The sequence below is a fragment of the Thalia democratica genome, chromosome 4 (assembly GCF_965202585.1).
Source record: "Thalia democratica chromosome 4, ktThaDemo2.hap1.1, whole genome shotgun sequence".
NCBI classification, from domain to species: domain Eukaryota; kingdom Metazoa; phylum Chordata; class Thaliacea; order Salpida; family Salpidae; genus Thalia; species Thalia democratica.
In genome coordinates, this window is record NC_139168.1 from 56,411,387 (window position 1) to 56,431,732 (window position 20,346).

At 25.9% G+C, this 20,346-nt stretch overlaps 1 protein-coding gene across 5 annotated transcripts in view; it reads right to left on the bottom strand.

Moving 5' to 3' along the window:
* LOC145833832 (uncharacterized) overlaps positions 1 to 20,346 on the bottom strand; it is a 51,594-nt gene that overhangs the window by 27,029 nt on the left and 4,219 nt on the right. For 2 of the 5 annotated variants that reach the window (XM_082941027.1, XM_082941032.1), the window contains exons 3-6: positions 19,617 to 19,763; positions 15,701 to 15,823; positions 12,107 to 12,384; positions 1,121 to 1,975 (exon numbers count right to left, since the gene is read on the bottom strand). In XM_082941027.1, the coding sequence (XP_082797153.1) occupies positions 1,121 to 1,975; positions 12,107 to 12,384; positions 15,701 to 15,823; positions 19,617 to 19,763 (1,403 nt within the window). The remainder of the gene's footprint in view (positions 1 to 1,120; positions 1,976 to 12,106; positions 12,385 to 15,700; positions 15,824 to 19,616; positions 19,764 to 20,346) is intronic. The other 3 variants (XM_082941030.1, XM_082941029.1, XM_082941031.1) reach the window with 3 other exon arrangements.

Sequence of the window (20,346 nt, forward strand, 5' to 3'; positions counted from 1 at the left end):
GTTTACTGACTTGGATTTTGTACAACCAGTTTTGCTTTGGTTTTAAAATGATTTGGAATTAATAAATATTCCACTGTTCTGAATTTTGACAAGACAATTTGACAGTTTCGCGTTCAACAAGCTAGTTTTTATTTGCTAAACATTTGCAATTAAAGCTTGTTTAGATTTAAAGTATTGCTAATTTATTTCTATATTGATCTAATTGTTTATTCTTCTTGAAGTTTTTTGTTAAAATTAAAAGAACACCTTTTAATTGTGATTATGTATAATTTCATTAGTAACAATTTATATACTATTTTATTGTAATATAATTTGTTATAATACAGCTTAGCATTGTATATTCTACATATATATTTAAGCATTGAATCTATGTACCACCCCCTATCATTGATGTTCCTAAGCCAGTAACTATAAGGTCATTAGCGTGAATAAATAATAATACAAATGATAATGATACTGACATAGGGGCCAGTTTTCAGGAGTATATGTTCTTGCTATGAATTTAGAGCACATTAAGCTGTTTAAAAAAGGAAAAGAATACTAATTTGAAACATATCTAATAAGTATATTACAAAAACTAATTTAAAAATTGTTTGATTTTTTTTTTACTTTAACAATTTCAACATGTTTTGTGCACGCTAAAGTAAAATAATTAAAAATAGTCAGATAATTTTGTTACTTAGAAAGTTAAACTAACAAAACTCGTGTTTCTCGTTCATTTAAAAAAATACAGGTAATATTTACAATTATTAGAAATAAGCAAACGTACAAGTTTTTAATTTATTAAATTAACAAAAGTAATAAGAACACGTTTTATTTAAACTTAACAAGTGTTATAAACAATTAGAGCTATCCAATCAATTCAAATAATAACTAAATTATTTAAAATAGGCTGCATAGTTTAGTGCATCTTATAGTATGATGTAAACGTAGTTATATATCAATTGAGTTAGTTTTTGAGTCAGTTATTATTAATATTAATTGAGTCAGTGAAAACTATACACTGCTTTATTTTAGAAAAAAAGTTATTTCATTAAAATTTTAAGTTTATTATAAACATAATAACTGTTTTTTTTTTTTGATTAGCAATTAACTAAAATATTTAAAGTACTAAACTAACACCAGTTGAAGAAAAATAAGTTTTTTCCGATGTTGCTGAAATAAAATTAACTTCAGTTTTTGTTGATTGCTGTGAAGTTTTCGGTTGAGTGCTTGTTGTCTGGATTGTTGGTGCTCGTGTTGATGTTTGTTTAGTATAAATTGTACTCGTGTTTATTAAAGTTGATGTGGACCTAGACCTTGATCCTCCACTTGTTGTGCTTTGATATACACTGTTTGTTGAACTGATAGCGTTTTTCGATGTGGTTTTTTGTGATGTAAATGTTTGCTCATTAGTTTTATTTGTTGTAAGAGACGGTAATATTGCATTTGTAGTTTCTTTTGTAGGAACAGTACTGAAAACTGAATTATAACTCATGTTGTTTGTAAATGAAGGTTTAGTCTCAAAGTTTTTTTGAGAAGAACTTTTAAAACTATCAATAGGTTGCGTTCTATCAGTACTTGTTTTAGTTGAACTTGATGAACTTATAGGTTTCATTGGTGTTCCTCCAGAAAGAGTTTCTGACCTGCCTGTAAAGTTAATTGTTGAGTTTGTTTCATAAAATTCACTTGCTTTTGTGTTAATAGAAGATAAGCTTGCTGAAGTTATTGTTGTTGAGGAATAATTTTTTTCAGAAGTTAGAGAAAATTGCTCTGGTGGTTTTATATCTAATTCCGTTGAATTAAAACTTGAAGTTATTGAATATCTTGTTTCATTTGGGACCTCAGTTGGTAAAACTACTTTACTAGTACTTAGATGATTGTTTGTACTTGGTTGAGTGTAATTATAGGCTGTAGTAATTTTGGCTTCAGTAGAAGTTACAACTTTATTTTGTGTGTGGTCTGGTTGAGTTGGTATTATACTGTTTGTTGTACTCTGTAAAAAATAATAGTTGTTAGTTTACTTGAAGAAAATCAAATTGTCAGAAGAAAACTCTTTGTATTGTTCAAATATTTTTCACATAAAGTTTAAATTAAAATAAGTTGACATATATATTTTACTGAGATATTTTACAAAGCTGTTTTCTTAGCCTAGCGGTAAATGGTTAAAAAATTTAATAAGAAAAAGTTTTTTGAGCCAAAAAATAACTATATATGAAGTATTACATTTAATTTCAAAGCTGAACTAGGTATATTTCTGGTATGAACTATTCTAATTGTAAAATATTGTTTAACTACTTATGTTTAAATTTTTATACTTAAAATTTAAGTATATTAAGATTCAAAAATGGTTAATATATAAAAAAAAACTTCTTTGTTTCGTACAGTAGACAGATTGTAGTTTCGTAGAGTTGCTGTTTCAAATATTGATGAAGAAGTTATTGTCGGTTGAACCTTAGTTTTGGTTAAACTTATTTGAAAGTTATAAGGCTTTTGTGTCAAAAGTGCACTTGTGATACTATATGAAGTTGAACTAGAATTAGAATTTATAGTTTTGGTACTTGCAGTAAAAGTTGAAGCTGAGTTTTCATTTTGTGAAAACGTCTGTCTGTTTGGTTCGGTAGAAAAGTTGTAACTTGGTAGAGTTGTAATTGTGTTGGCTGTTTTTAATGATTCTGAAGAAGTTATTTTTGAAGTTTTGGTTGAATTTATGTTTAAGTTGTTACTTAATTTTGTTATGTTTTCATTTGCGGAATTATATGAGGCTAAACTAGAATAAGAACTTTCAGTAACAGTCTTTTCCATTTTAGCTGAAGCTAAACCGTAATTTTGAGAAAGTGTTTGTGTATATGGTACGGTAGAAATTCTATAGCTTGCTGGTGTTGTAGCTTTAGTTGCATTTTTAAACGCTTCAGAAGATGTTTTTGAAGTTTCTTTTGAACCTATGTATAAGTTGTTATTTTTTTCTGTAAAACTTGCATCTGTGGTGAGATGTGTAGCTAAACTGGAATAAGAATTTTCTGTAACTTTTTCAGTATTAGCTGAAACTAAATTTTCATTTTGCGAAAATGTTTGTCTGTTTGGTAGTGTAAAAAGTTTAGAGTTTGTTGGTGTTGTTGCTGTACTTGCATTTATAAATGCTGCTGAAGGTTTTGTTTTTGAAGTTTCCGTTGAAATAATGTTTAGATTATAATTTTTTTCTGTCAAACTTGCACCTGTGATGATAGTTGAAGCTAAACTAGAATGAAAACTTTCAGTATTACCTGAAACTAAACTATAATTTTGCGAAAATGTTTGTCTATAAGGTAGGGTAGAAATTTTAGAGTTTGCTAGTGTTGTTAATGTAGTTGCATTTTTAGATGCTGCTGAATATGTTGTTTTTAAACTTTCTGTTGAACCTATGCTTAAACGATTATTACTTGCGTCTGTGATGATATGTGTTGCTGACTTAGAATGAGAACTATTAGTAAAAACGTTCTCAGCATTACTTGAAGTAGAATTATTAATATGCCAAAATGTATGTTTGTTTAGTACAGTAGAACTTTTATAATTTTCTGTTGTTGTAGCTTTAGTAAAGTTTTTAAATGCTGCTGAAGATGTTGTTTTTGAAGTATTTGTGGATTCTATGTTTAAATTATTATTACTTGCATCCGTGATGATATGTGTAGCTAAACTAGAATGAATATCTTCAGTAACAACCTTTTCAGTATTAGCTGAAGCTACATTGTCATTTTGAGAAGTTGTTTGTCTATATGGTACTGTAGATAACTTATAGTTTGCTGGTGCTGTAACTTTAGTTGCATGTTTAAACGCTGCTGAAGATGTTTTTATTGAAGTTATCGTTGAACTTTTGTATAATTTGTTGGTTTTTTCTGTCAAACTTGCATATGTGGTGATATGTGTAGCTAAACTGGAATGAGAACTTTCTGTAACAATCTTTTCAGTATTATTCGTAGCTAAGTATTCATTTTGCGAAAATGTTTGCTGATAAGGTATAGTAGAAACTTTATAATTTGCTAGTGTTGTTGCTGTAGTTGAATTTTTAAATGCTGTTAAAGATGTTGTTTTCAAAGTTTCTGTTGAACTTATGTTTAGGTTATCACTTTTTTCTGTCAAACTGGCATCTGTGATGATACGTGTAACTAAATTAGAATGATAGTACTCAGTATTAGCTGATGTTAAATGATCATTTTGAAAAAATGTTTGTCTGTTTGGTACGGTAGAAATTTTAGAGCTTGCTAGTATTGTTGCTGTAGTTGCGTATTTAAATGCTGCTGCAGGTGGTGTTTTCGAAGTTTCTGTTGAACTTATGCTTAAAATATTGTTACTTGCATCTGTGATGATAAGAGTAGCTAAACTAGAATGAGGATTTACAGTATTAGCTGACACTAAATTGTCATTTTGTGAAAATGTTTGTCTATATGGTGTGGTAGAAATTTTATAGTTGGTTGCAATTGTAGTTTTTGTTACATCTTTAAACGCTGCTGAAGATTTTGTTTCTGTTAAACCTGTGTATAAATTGTTAGTTTTTTCTGTCAAATATGCATCTGTTATTTTATGTGTAGCTAAATTAGAATGGGAGTTTTCAGTATTAGCTAAAGCAAAATTATCATTTTGCGAAAGTGTTTGTCTGTTTGGTACGGTAGAAATTTTATAATTTGCTAGTGTTGTTGCTGTAGTTGCACTTTTAAATGCTGCTGAAGATGTTGTTTTTGAAGTTTCTGTTGAAATTATGTTTAGGTTATCATCCTTTTCTGTCAAACTTACATGTGTGATGATGTGTGAAGCTAAACTAGAATTAGAATTTTCAGTAACAACATTTTCTGTTTTAGTTGAAGCTAAATTGTCATTTTGCGAAAATGTTTGTCTGTAAGGTAAAGTAGAAACTTTATTATTTGCTAGTTTTGTAGCTGAAGTTGTATTTTTAAATGCTTCTGAAGACGCTACTTTTGAAGTTTCTGTTGTATTTGTGTTTAGGTTATAAATTTTTTCTGTTAAACTTGCATCTGTGATAGTATGTCCAGCTAAATTAGAATGAGAAATTTCAGTACCAACTTTTTCATTATAAGTTGAAGCTAAATTGTCGTTTTTTGAAAATGTTTGTCTGAATGGTTGGGTATAAACTTTATAATTTGCTAGTGTTGTTGCTGTAGTTGAATTTTCAAATGCTGTTAAAGATGTTGTTTTTAAAGTTTCTGTTGAACTTATGTTTAGGTTATCATTTTTTTCTGTCAAACTGGCATCTGTGATGATACGTGTAACTAAATTGGAATGAGAGTATTCAGTATTAGCTAAAGCAATATTATCATTTTGCAAAAATGTTTGTCTATATGGTAAAGTAGAAATTTCATAATTTGCTAGTGTTGTTGCTGTAGTTGAATTTTTAAATGCTGTTAAAGATGTTGTTTTTAAAGTTTCTGTTGAACTTATGTTTAGGTTATCATTTTCTTCTGTCAAACTTACATGTGTGATGATATGTGAAGCTAAACTAGAATTAGAGTTTTCAGTAATAATATTTTCTGTTTTAGTTGAAGCTAAATTGTCATTTTGCGAAAATGTTTGTCTGTAAGGTACAGTAGAAATTTTATAATTTGCTAGTGTTGTAGCTGTAGTTGCACTTTTAAATGCTGCTGAAGATGTTGTTTTTGAAGTTTTTGTTGAAATTATGTTTAGGTTATCATTTTTTTCTGTTAAATTTACATGTGTGATGAAATGTGAAGCTAAACTAGAATTAGAGTTTTCAGTAATAATATTTACTGTTTTAGTTGAAGCTAAATTGTCATTTTGCGAAAATGTTTGTCTGTAAGGTACAGTAGAAACTTTATTATTTGCTAGTGTTGTAGCTGAAGTTGTATTTTTAAATGCTGCTGAAGACGCTACTTTTGAAGTTTCTGTTGTATTTGTGTTTAGGTTATAATTTTTTTCTGTTAAACTTGCATCTGTGATAGTATGTCCAGCTAAATTAGAATGAGAACTTTCAGTACCAACTTTTTCATTATAAGTTGAAGCTAAATTGTCGTTTTTTGAAAATGTTTGTCTGAATGGTTGGGTATAAACTTTATAATTTGCTAGTGTTGTTGCTGTAGTTGAATTTTTAAATGCTGTTAAAGATGTTGTTTTTAAAGTTTCTGTTGAACTTATGTTTAGGTTATCATTTTTTTCTGTCAAACTGGCATCTGTGATGATACGTGTAACTAAATTGGAATGAGAGTATTCAGTATTAGCTAAAGCAATATTATCATTTTGCAAAAATGTTTGTCTATATGGTAGGGTAGAAATTTCATAATTTGCTAGTGTTGTTGCTGTAGTTGCACTTTTAAATGCTGCTGAAGATGTTGTTTTTGAAGTTTCAGATGAAATTATGTTTAGGTTATCATTTTTTTCTGTTAAATTTACATGTGTGATGATATGTGAAGCTAAACTAGAATTAGAGTTTTCTGTTTTAGTTGAAGCTAAATTGTCATCTTGCGAAAATGTTTGTCTGTAAGGTACAGTAGAAATTTTATAATTTGCTAGTGTTGTAGCTGAAGTTGTATTTTTAAATGCTTCTGAAGACGCTACTTTTGAAGTTTCTGTTGAATCTGTGTTTAGGTTATAATTTTTTTCTGTTAAACTTGCATCTGTGATAGTATGTCCAGCTAAATTAGAATGAGAATTTTCAGTACCAACCTTTTGATTATAAGTTGAAGCTAAACTGTCGTTTTTTGAAAATGTTTGTCTGAATGGTTGGGTATAAACTTTATAATTTGCTAGTGTTGTTGCTGTAGTTGAATTTTTAAATGCTGTTAAAGATGTTGTTTTTAAAGTTTCTGTTGAACTTATGTTTAGGTTATCATTTTTTTCTGTCAAACTTGCATCTGTGATGATATGTGTAGCCAAATTGAAGTTAGAGTTTTCTGTAACAACATTTTCAGTATTAGCTGAAGCTAAATTGTAATTTTGCGAAAATGTTTGTCTGTTAAGTACGGTAGAAATTTTATAATTTGCTAGTGTCGTTGCTGTAGTTACACTTTTAAATGGTGCTGAAGATATTGGTTTTGAAGTTTTTGTTGAACCTACGTTTAGGTTATCATTTTTTTCAGTCAAACTTACATCTGTTATGATATAAGTAGCTGAATTATGATGAGTATTTTCAGTAATAACCTTTTCAGTATTATTTATAGCTAAATTGTCGTTTTTTGAAAATGTTTGTCTATAAGGTAGGGTATAAATTTTATGGTTTGCTAGTGTTGTTGCTGTAGTTGCATTTTTTAATGCTGCTGATGATGTTGTTTTTAAAAAATCTGTTGAATTTATGTTTAGGTTATCATATTTTTTTGTCGAACTTTCATTTCTGGTATTATTCGTACCTAAACTGGAATGAGAATTTTCGTTAATAATTATTTCAGCATTAGTAGAAGCTAAATTATTATTTTCCATAAGTAGTTGTTTGTTTTGTACAGTAGAAAGTTTATAGTTTGCTAATGATGTAGCTGTAGTTGCATTTTTAAATGCTGCTGAATATTTTATTTTTGAAGCTTCTGTTAAACTTATGTTAAAGTTATTATCTTTTTTTGTCAAGTTGGTATGTTTGATACTATTTGAAGCTAATCTTGAATAAGAATTTTTAATATCAACTTTTCTAGAATTATTTGCAAAGTAATTATCAATTTGCGAAAGTGTATTCCTGTTTAGCGGAGTAAAAAAGTCGTAGTCTGCTAGAGTTTCAGCTGTAGCTGCTTTTTTTAATGGTGCTAAAGAGGTCGTTATCGGCGCTTCATTAAAATTTGAATTTAAGTCTAAATTGTTTTTTGTCAAACTGTCATTTGTTATGCTATATGGATTAGTAGCGGAGATATTTAGTTCTAAAGAAGCATCTAGAGCTTGCACTTGACTTAGATTTACATTTAGAGACAAGTTTGTTTTATTTTTATTAATTAGTTCTTTAGATTTTAAAGTAGTTCTTTCTACATTTGCCATGAGATCAGTCTTAGTATTAGTAATACCTGATGCGTTCGAATAATTATTAACGTCATAATTAGTATTTGTTCTACTTTCATTGCGATTTTTATTTTGTGTGTTTCGTTTGTTACCAGAAACATCAAAAATTGAAAAAAATATTTTACTGAATAAAATTTTTTTTGTAAGATCTTTTTTCCTTCTCAATTTAGTTTTAAAAACTTCCTTTGAAATAGTTTTAAAAGAGCTTTTAGTGCATTTGGTAGTAGCAGTTGCGTAGTCAAAAAAGCATCTTTTGACATTTTTTGTTTCAGTTGACCTGCTTTCAGCATATACCGAAAAGTGAATTGTGATAAACAGTAAAATTAAGACAAATTCTAATAGTAACTTTTTTCTCGTAAAACTAACAAATAGAAGTTGAACTAACAAAGCTGTCAACAGTAATTTGTTTTTACAAAAAGAAGACAATCTTCGAAGTCTTGAACTTTTATAACAAATAAAAGATTTTTTTTTTAATTTTAACCTACTATTTGCCAAGAGTAAAAAAAGGAGAAACTTAAATTCACAATTTCTACTTAGCAAATTTTCTCTTTTCCTTATAAATTTCCATTCTGAAGTTTTAGATGTTACAAGAAGTAATTTTGATACTGTTTTACAAATCGTCAACTTTTTTTCATGTTCTGTCTTCTGATTTACGATCAACATCATGAACTCTTGAACAGATTCTGTTCGCTTAACGTTTCTATAAATCTGTTTAGTAGAGAATACTTTTTCAAAAAGATGCTCAAATAAAAATCTACACCAGCAATAATTTCATGTTGCGATTTAAGTAGAGTGATCATTGCATAAATTATTAATAAAAAACACCAAGAAAAAGTTCCTTTGTTAAATTTTTATACACTCAACAAACTATAGCATAGAATTTTTGTTCAAAAATCTTCATTTTTCAAACTGGTTTCACCAAAATCACTCAAACCATGCCAATATTTTCTTTTTTGATTATTTTGTTTAGTATTTTATGTCTTTCATAGAAACTTGTAAGTTTTTTTGAGACGACTGTTTTCTTCAAACATGTAGCATTTTTGTAACTTGTTGTGATTAATGTTTTTAGTTAAAGCACCTTTCCGATTTTTAAAGAGTATAAGTAGCTGTCTTTAAAACATTTACAGTAATAAAAGGTTTCTTTAAATTTACCTTTTTTATACAAAGTTTCAGAAACACTTATTATTTTCAACTATACAATTTAAACTGAAGAAGCTAAAAACTGTAAAAATTTTTTTTGAAATAATTAAAACTATCTACGTAAAGAGGAAAGTAGAACTATAAAATTGTATATTTGAAATATACTAGAAATCTTATTTTAATCAATTTTAGAGGTTATTTACTAACAAGCTTAATTGATTTTTTTTTACTAGACACGAGGTGCCTAAAAAGCGGGGATCATACAGTCTTATTCCTGTCATTTTCAGGACCTAAATTGATAAAAAAAATTTAAGAAAGTTTTAACGTTGAATAAATAAGCACCTAAAAACCTATTGAAATAGTTTTCTGAACAGTTTTAACCTTTTCTTTTATTTTATGTTTAGTCTACTTAAAATAAGAAATCGCATCATACAAAATTTAGATTTTTTCATATTTTTTAAACTTGTTATTGGAGTATTTAATTAAATACTTTGTTTAAATTATATTTAGGTGTGTTATTTTAAGCAAATATATACGCTTATACATTAAAACTTCAGCTGTAATAAATACTAAAACTTTTATTTAAAAATTAGTTATTGAAGTTTATACATTAAATTTTTACAAAAGCCCTACAAAAGTTATAATAACTAAGAGTTGTGACAAGTATACTTTTAAACTAAAATAGAACTAATTTTAGGAAAATATAACTTAAACTTTTAACTTAAGGTTGTGGTAAAAAGTTAGTACTTTATTTTTGTATGACACAGCTACACCTAAAATTTAATTCTTTAAGGGCCTTATTTATAATTAGCTTAAGTTTTGTATATGTTGAATTTCAGTAAAAACTATATTTACACTTTAATGTTAAACTTTTTTTTCTACTACTTAAGCATTGTGTTTAGTTTTAGGGTAGAAGTTTTACATGTTGTAGTCTAACATATTTAGTATCTAAATCTTTATTTGTGAACGGTAAGTTCATAATAGTAATTGTTACTTTAGTAAAACAAATGTACAAACACTTGTGCATATTACTTAGGTATTAGTAACGTGATGTTAAAGTAAGTATTTAATAAAAATAGCTAATATTTTTAAGATTGGTATAGATCCCTATAGATAACAGTATATGTTAAACTTGCAAGCTTTAAATTTTGGCATAAAACTTTTTATTTTCAAATAAATTTAATATGGTTTATTTTAGTCAGTTGGTAAATAAACAAAACTTTAATTTTTTCTTTAAATCATTACATTCTAGTTATACTTCAAAACAGGGGTCGGCAAACTGCGGCCTGCGGGCCAAGTGCGGCCCTCAAAGCAAAGGCCCGCGAGGTACTTTTTAGCTAAAAACATACTTTTTTAAAACAATAAAAATAAAATGTTTTTTAATAAAAAGAACGAATTAGTTCGATAAATATTTTGCTAGTGCTTTATTATTGTTAATTTTATCGCTTTTTTGATTTAATACACTACTTTTGTTGTGATTGTTACAATTGTTTCAAAATAAGTGCGGCTCTCGAAGACTTTTTCTAAAAAGTGCGGCCCGCGAGCAGTTTTTTCTATGAAAATTTGCCCGCGAGTCACTGAAAGCTGCCGATCCCTGCTTTAAAACATAGAAACAGCATGGTACATTTTTTACCAAAATCTTCTCATAAACTAATTTATTGTACTAGTACGTTTATAAAATTTATTTTAAATTTCAATACAAAGCTCTCTTATTCTAAAAACTTAACAAGTATAAAGTTTCACAAGTTAGTATTTTTAGTAAGTTATCCATCACTATAAGGTGCATGTTAGCTCCTTAATTTTCATGCTCTCAACTAAGCTGAAAACTCCCACAATTGTTTTTGTACCCTCTTAAATCAATACTAAAAATATTTTAACTCTAATATGAAACACTTTAGTAACTATTAACTGTACTAAAACTTATTAATACCATTTATTTTCAAATTAGATACTAAGTAACTTAAACATAAAAAAGTATTGTAACTGTTTAATATCCTAACAAACTTTATTTTTAACAAACTAGAAAATTCTATTTTTAATCTTTAAAACATAATATTATGCTTTAAGTTTTTTAACCAAAAAAATATTAATGTTTTATATTTCTTTGTATATACATGTTTAAATTAAAAAAAAGAAACTGCATACGCTATGATATTTAAAAAACAGTTTTTGTTACATTTATGTTAATTTATATGAGTATTTAAAATTGCTAAATACTGTATTGCATAATATAGGTTTAAAGTTAGTTATATTTTCTCTAGTACTGACTTAGTATAATTTTGAAATAAGATTATTCATTGTAGGGTAAAATTTTTGTTATGATAAAAAGAAAAAAAGTAGAAGTTGAAAGTAAAAGCTGATAAACTTGTGTTAGAAAAACTAAAGGATTAAGACCTTTGAAATATAAAGTTTCAAAATTTGTATTCAAAAGCATTATTTTTATTGATATAGATAACATTGTGAAGTTTACTTATTGACTTAGTGATTGTTTTACTACTTTTCTATTTAACAGAGAAATAAATTTCAAGCACAGTATTTTAAATAAGTGCACAGCTTAAAAAAATACTAATCTAAAGTTAATTGTGCACTAATGCAAAAAAATGTGCACGAAGTTTATTTCATCGTGCACAGAAGTTTTGATGAATAGTAAAAATATTTTCAAAAAATATTGTAATATACCCTTAGCTGTTTAAAAAAGGTAATTTTTAACATCTCCTAACATTTTTCAACACAAACTTACAAATAAAAGAAATTATTGATTAAAAAAAAAAAGATTTAATAGTAAAAAAGTACACAGCTTTTGTAAGTTTTGAGAATAACTGACCTAGATAACCTTAATTAAGAAGATATCACATATTTTTAGTATTTTTTTAACAAAGTTTTTAGCTCAATCTATAACTTGTCTTTATTATAACTATACTTTATCAACTATGAAGTACCTAATGAATACGTACATTTTGTTAAATACGGTAGTATAGCTTAAAACAAAAAAGTTTTTTAAACTTACAGTTGTTCCTTTTAGCATATAACTGGTAGTCTCATTTTTTTCGATGTACAGTGTTGATGCTTGTAATGAAGTAAAGTTGTTTGTATTGGAAGTAGGAAATACTGTTTTTGTTAGACCATTTTTAAATGAGCTTTCTTCGTTGTTAGATAAGGTAACATTAGGCATATGAGTAGCGGTTGTTTGGTTAGTTGTTGTTACAAATGTTGTGTAGTCAGTTCTTAATGGCACTGTAGGGGTAGTTTGAAATTGAGTTGATGAGTTGAGAAGTCTTGGTGCTTCTGTTAATGTTTTTATTATTATCTTTTTTTGTTTTTAATTAAAGGAAAGTTAATAATTAGATACAAACAATTAAATTTGTTTAACATGTTCTAGCTATTGACTTAAAAAAAGTTATACAGCTAAAAACTATATTTAATAGCAAAAAAATTGTTTATGATAAAAAATTGGCTTATCATAATTTACTATCTGGTTTAGTATTATGAACTTTAAAATAAACTTTTACTTAGTCAGGTGGTTTAAAGGATTTTTATTAAATGTCACATAGAATATTTATAAACTATACAACTATTATTCATATGAAAAGTTGTAAGTACTAAAAAAAACTGTTTTTGGATGAAAAATAAGAATGTTTAATGTGACTAACATTTTAACATTTAATGAAACAAACTCTTAGGTCTGTTTTTAAAAACAAAAAATTCTCTAAACTTTTTGTTGAACTTGGTTTCAATGATATTCGAAAAAAAAACTAATAGTAACAAACTGTCTATAATTTTAAAATAAAAAATTTATTTTAACATAAACTTACTGTTTAACAAAGCAATTGTCATAACACAACAATATAAACTGTTTTTTTAAGAAATTTGTGAAAAAAGTACATATAATCTAAAAAACTATAAAAATTAATTTAAAATGTAGTCAAAATTTTTTACAAACTTACTTTTCTGAATGCAAATTAAGGCTAAAAACCTTGCTTTTAGACTATAAGCAACTATAATTCCCTCATACAAGGCTTTTTATATTTGATAAAAGATTCACAAATTATATCAAGTTAAATTAATGTTAAAGCTTTTTCTAAAACAAAAACTTCTAACTTTTAAAAACTATAAAAACATGTTAAATGCTTGCATTTGTAGAATTTTTTGAATTCTATTACGCAAAATATTTCACTTTTAAAGTTAACTCAAACCCCGACAATTAAAAATTGAACATTTAAAATTACGACGATTTGAACTATGATTATTCAAAATCCGACTTTTAAGCTTACAATTTTTAAACAACGACAAATCTAAGTTCAGCAATCTGAATGACGTTTAATAAATTTACCTTATATAAAACACCGATATTTCACCTTTTTAAGTTAAGAACAAATAAATTTTATTCATGTTAATTTTTATTGAATTTAAATCCGGAGACGGCAGACTGCGAGCATAAAGCAAAAATCTGCGGCTAGTCAAGTACTTTTTAGCAAAGAAAATTGCTTTAAAATATATAAAATATTTTTTAAGTAAAAACTTACAAATAGGCTTTTAATTTAATTTTTAGTTATTATTATTGTTTTATTATTGCTTTTTAAGTTATTATTTGTTTTTGGTTAAAAAAACATATTTTCATTGATTAAGAACAATATTTTTTTAAATGCAGCCCTTCAGGCGAATTTTTTCTTAATGTATGGTTTGGCCGTTGTTTATAAAAGACTGCCGACCCCGATTTAATTATAATCGGTGTGTTTGGTTATAGTGATTTTTCCTTTATTTATCAATAATTTTTTTAACTAAATGCACTTAAATTAATTATATTAGGTACATTTTGACTTTGATTTATATTATAAATTTTCTTTAAATTAAAAAAAAAATTTTATTAGAACTATTTTTGTTTTTACATCAAAAATTACTTTCAAGCATATAATTTCAAGCTAGGTTTTTTTAACGAGATTTCAACTTTTTCGAAGAGTTTTAGCTTAACAATTTTTTTTTGTGTGGTGTCACTAAACATTTTATAATTATTTATAGCTTAAACTAAAAGTTGTAAAGAAGTTTAAACTTTAATCGGTCTGTTTAAAATAAGTTAGGTATTTAATATTTTGTACTATTCAACATTTATTTATTATATATAAACTTTACTTTGATAACCGCATTTTAGCTTAATTCTTATTTACTGCAAGATTAAAAAATTATTCGTACAGCTGTACCGTTCGTTTTAATAAAGATTTTTTTGAATTCCAGATATACAACATACTTTAAGAACTATTTATAAAATGTTAAACTTTAAAAATATTTATTATAATACTTTAATTTTTAATGTTAAAAAATAATTAACAAATTCAACAGTGTAGTTCTTTGCAAACTGATTTAATCTTGCTATAAAATTATAAAAAAATTCTAAATTAAATCGACGTGTTTTAGCTAGAAAATCTTTGTTTTTTTAAAAAGAGAAAATGTTAAGAGAATAAAATGCAAATTTTTTTTTAAATTTATCAGTTGCAAAATAATTTTTCTACAGAAGAATAACTTTGTATAAGAAAAGTGAACTATCGTTTGAAAATTAATGAAGTTAATTTAGACAAAATGTTCAAAGTATATTTGATAGATACCTAAAAATTAATAATAAAGACAGTTTAGATAGATTAAATTCAATCCAATTAATTTCTGCTAATGCTATTATTTAGATTATTAATTTTGTCTTTTTTATAACAGCTTTCCTTAAAATTGTAGAAAATTTTTTTTTTACAGAACTTGAATTTTTTTTAACTGCTAAAAATACTTAATTTTTACTTAAAGAATGCTAGCTTAACATGTTCTCACTTTTAAACACATAACTTTAATACAAGCAACACTGATAAAAAAACGTATAGTACTTTCTTCTTCACTAATAAGTATACAATAATTTGTGCAAAAATTTTTGAATGCGTCAACTGAATAGTACATTCATTACAGGTAATTTAATCAAAAAAAAGAAAAATACTTTGAAATTTTTGAAAGAAGTACAGAAATTTTCAAGATTTTTTTCTGAAAAATGTTTATAAAAACGAAACTTTCAATTTGAAAAAGTTTCACAATTTGGTATTGTACTCGAAAAAAATCTTTAATTTTTTTATTTTAATCAGAAATTTTTCAAGTATGTTAAATTACAAAAGCTGACATTTTGCCTACAATGCGCAAATTTTAATAAAACTAAAGTTGCAAAACTAAACGCTTATTTAAAAAGAAAATTCACAGCTTATGAGTTTACAAAAAAAAATTCTCCAATTTTAAACCAATTAAATTGAACAAAAATTTACATTTAAAAATATTTAATTAGTTAAACTGTTAAAAAATTTCATTCTGACAATTTTTCAAAACAAAAGCCTAGTTTAATCTGACGCGTATGAACCCTGTAGTCCGCATAGTATCTAGTTTCTTCATTGTTGAAAGTGTTTAAAGTTAAAACAATTTAAAAACTTTTAAAGATAAATATTTTAGTTTTTTGAACAAGTTACTTTTCCATAGACAATAAAGTTAATTTAAACTGTTTTTAAAGCATTGAAACAATTAAAGTTATCCAAGTTGAAAAGAATATGCAATGAGGTACATTTTGTAAAAAAACAATTAAATGAACCTGTGCAATCTAATCCATAACCATCATGTTCTGGTAAACATTCACAGACATAAGAACCTGGGGTGTTTTTACAAATAGTTGTTTTTAAGGGACAAGTCTTTGAATCTTGACATTCATCTATATCTGAGTTTTAAAAATGTTTAATGTAGTTTTTTATTATTGGTTAAATATACACTAACTTTTTGGTTTCATTTTATACTTCTAATTTTTTCTACTTAATTCTAAGCTAAAAGCCTTATTAAGAATGATTATTTTTACTAGATACAGCTTTATTCGTTTTAAGCTAAGCATCTTAAGCTTATAATATTAGTTTTGATATATTAAGTTTAATTTTTAATTAATTCTTAATTGTTTTATAATTTTCTTCATGGTATACATATTACTCCGAATCTAGATAGTTTCTTGAAGTCTTAATGTTTTTAGTGCGAACCTGAAATTAAAATAAAAGAACCAGTACATGTCTAATTACAGTAAGGACAACGATGAAAAACGCACTTTAAAAGGTATGGACTAAATCTTGAAAATAAGTAGATTTATTGAAAAAAAAACGTTGATAAAAAGTGAAATAAACGAGAACATGACCTTAATGTGATTATTGTAAATATGACGTAATTCATTTGTTTTTTGTCATGCAAAGTCTATTTGAATTATATTATATAAATACATAATTATTATATATAATTACATATCAGCCATTATTTGGTGTGAAAGACTTAAATCTGTCTCTAAACTGTAAGGTACGCATTTAATGTAAAATACGTACTTTTGCCAGGGTTAAAAAAACGTACCTTATTGATACCCTTACTGTACATTTAATTATTTAAGCTTTTGTTATAACTAATCAAAATGTTATCTAAAAATGACTTAACTCACAGCAAAAGGTTTTACAAAAACCTTAAGAAAATACATTTCATTTTTTTAAAATTTATTTTAGTAATTTCGTAGTAACGCTCATCAGAAATTGATTCTTACTAAATTAGAATGAACACAAATTGAAATAAAATTATACTGAAGTTTAAAGTTTTAAAATATAAAATGACGTAATAATCGAATGTTAAAAATTAACTAAGTGCTTATGCTATATACATTTGGTATACTAATAAAACTCGTTAGAACTAAAACAATCTAAAATAAACAAGCGACAAAAATTCAAATTAAAACTATACTTTAAAATAAAATTTAACAAGAAACTAGTTACTTTAAAATTACTTAAAATAAGGATTTAAAAAGTCTAGTTTGGTATACAAACTTTTTCTGCTTACATAAACTGGGCCTTTAAGATTGAACACATAAGGCTTCCAGAATATGCAGTTGAAAAGAATTCTCCGCTCTCACTAAGACTGGAAAATTGTCCTTTTTATAATTTTTAACACACTCAGGATTGTCCAACAAATGTTGCCCAATCGCCGAGAAGTATTTTTTCGTTGGTTATTCCGAACGACCATCAAACAAGTTTTTCAAGACTTTCGGAACATGATGATCGATTCTTACATGAAACCAAAAAGCTGGTTTGATGGCCATTCGGAAAAACCAACGAAAAAATACTTCTCGGCGATTGGGCAACATTTGTTGGACAATCTTGAGTGTGCTAAAAATTATAAAAAGGACAGTTTTTCAGTTTTAGTGAGAGCGGAGAACTCTTTTCAACTGCATATTCTGGAAGCCAAATGTGTTCAATCTTTAAGGCCCATTTTGTGTAAGCAGAAAAAGTTTGTATACCAAACAAGACTTTTTAAATTCTTATATTAAGTAATTTTAAAGTTATTAGTTTCTTGTTAAATTTTATCTTAAAGTATAATTTTAATTTGAACTTTTATCGCTTGTTTATTTTAGATTGTTTTAGTTCTAACGAGTTTTATTAGTATACTAATTGTATATAGCATAAGAACTTTGTTAATTTTTAACATTCGATTATTACGTCATTTTATATTTTAAAACTTTAAACTTCAGTATGATTTTATTTCATTTTGTATTCATTCTAATTTAGTAAGAAACAATTTCTGATGAGCCTTACTACGAAAGTACTAAAATAAGTTTAAGAAAAATGAAATGTATTCTGTTACATTTTTTAAATAAGTTATGCACCGGATAAAAGCTGTTCAAAAACCTTAAGTTAAACCAAAGTTTTTTATATGCATTAAATTTTAAAATTTGCTTGAAAACTTTGTTTTGACAAAAACTGTATATGTAAAATTTGTAAAATCAAAAATTTAAACCTGCTTAATTGCTTTTATACCATTTTTTTTAGTAAATACAGCTAAAAGTAAAATGGTTATTTATTTTTAATTTTAACTCATTTAAAAACGCAAAAGTACCATTTTTCTGTTAATTAATTTACAAAACATTTTTAAAGAGATCTTTTTAATAGCACTCAACTAAAAGTGAGTTAAATTTTCAATAAATCAAGTAACGTACTGTAGGTATTAAAAGGTGTATAGTTTACGTTTAATAAGCTTTTTATTTATTTTTATATATGGTAAAATTGGTATTATATCTTAATTAATTTGCAATAAGGAACAATAAGTTTACAAAAAAATTTAAGCTTTCAAACTTTTTCTATTTAGCTTAACTTTAGTTATTTAAAAATTTCCAGTTTAAGAAAACAGTATTAATTTTCTTTTAAATTATCTCTATTGCAGAGGCGATTTTAGACCGGAATCCCTAAAGCCTGTTTTCTACCTCCAAAAACAAACCTAAGATTACCTGAAAAAGGAACATAAGAAAATCTTAATTACGTTGTAAAGACAATATTTGAACAACTAGATTTAGACAAATTTAATTTTTGGCAAGCCTTGTGCGTTTCTTGATGTTTTTTAAATTAATGTTTCATAAAAATGTCATTGCACTATTTAAACTGTTTAAGTCTAAAAACTTTAAAATGGAGCACTTAAATAGTTTTTACAAAAAAGTTTTTACTTATTCGTGTTTTCCTTTGTACTATAGTTTTTAAACTAAGCAATTTTTATTTTAAGTAAAATGTCTATGTCATAGACAATACATTAAACTGTATCCAAACTATTTTTCGTAAACTCAGTCCTAGGAATAATTTTTGAAAGCTTTTTGTAGTTCAATAAACAATAACAATAAAACAAAAATGTTGTTGAGTTTTTTCTAACTTTGTTTTTAGTGAAATATTAAAAAAAAACTTGAAAAAAAAAATCAGAAATTAAATTGTCTTATAAGCTTGTAATGCCGTCATGATCATTTGTTAAAAAATAATTGTTTTTACAGTTAAATGCTCAATATAGTATTTCAGACCTAGTTGTTAAAAAAAATGAATATAAGTTAGTGATTAAAGAAAAAATATTGTGAAAATATTTAAAAAAAGTGGGCTTTGATTGGTTAAAAATTTAGTAAGTTTTTTTTAAATTTGATGATGCACAGGTAAGAAATGTTGTTCTACGTAAACAAAAAAGTAATATTCAAATAGAGTTTAGTACAAAACTTTAAAAAAATTAAAAACTCTAATTTTGTTAGTTTCAAAATTGTTTTGTTTTTAATTCCTACTACGTAGAATAACAAATGATTTTTAATTTTAGCAATTACTTCAGTTACTTTGCAAAAGTAAATTTTTTTTTTTTGTTTTTCTGAAACTTTATTTACATTTACTTTGTTCTATTGTACATGGCTTACAAAGTTTCTGATACATAATGGATTGATCAGTATTTGAGAGTTTTATTTTTGTTAATTAGTTTCCAAAATTCGCGAAAAACTTTGTTTGTATTATTGAACTGATACTTATTTATAAGGCAAATAAAGTTATATTCATAGTAGCTTTTGAAAAGCATTAAATTAAAGACATACTATAGAAGTTATTTAAATATAGTAATAATTAAAATCATGTTACTCCAAATTTAAAAGCCTAGAGCCGTCTCTACTGTTATACTTAGTAAACATTAATTAGAAAGTATTGTACCTCTACATTCAACGCCAGAAGGCAAACCGTGGTCATGGACAACAGTTTCATATCCTTCTATACAAAAGCAGTTGTATGAGTACTTGTTACTCTTGCAAAATGTATTTTCTGGGCAAGGTGACTTAATCTGCCTACATTCGTCAAAATCTATTTTAGGTTGTTAAAAGTAAACTGTAAACTACATAATATATAAAACTAAAATCTAAACAAATAAATTTTTAAGACTTTAAACTACTTTACCGACTATTTTCTTAATAAATTATAACTCCTGAAATAAAAAAATAACTATAAAACACTGCATCAGTACTTATTTGCATGTTACATTCTATTTACTCATACAGTTATAATTAAACAATCGAATGATCCTTGTGAAAAAAATTATACACATTTTTCAACCCATTAAAAGTTTAAAACGCTTTCGATAGTTTTTGTCTCATTATCAATAGACTTAAACAAACTAAAACGTATTATTGCAAGTACACTGAAAATAAGGAAAACAAGGAATCATTCGATTGTTTGTTTATCTGATGCCAGTTAAAAAATCACAAAACAACGGTGATTGTGTCCTGGACAAACTTAAGAGTTATAGTATTAATATAAAACTTGTCTCATACAGCTATTAAATGCATAATTTAAGTTTATCATACTCAAAACTAGTTTATATATTATTTATAAATATCATTAAAACCTTGACAAAAAAAAATTTAAACACTTTATTTAATTAATTGGC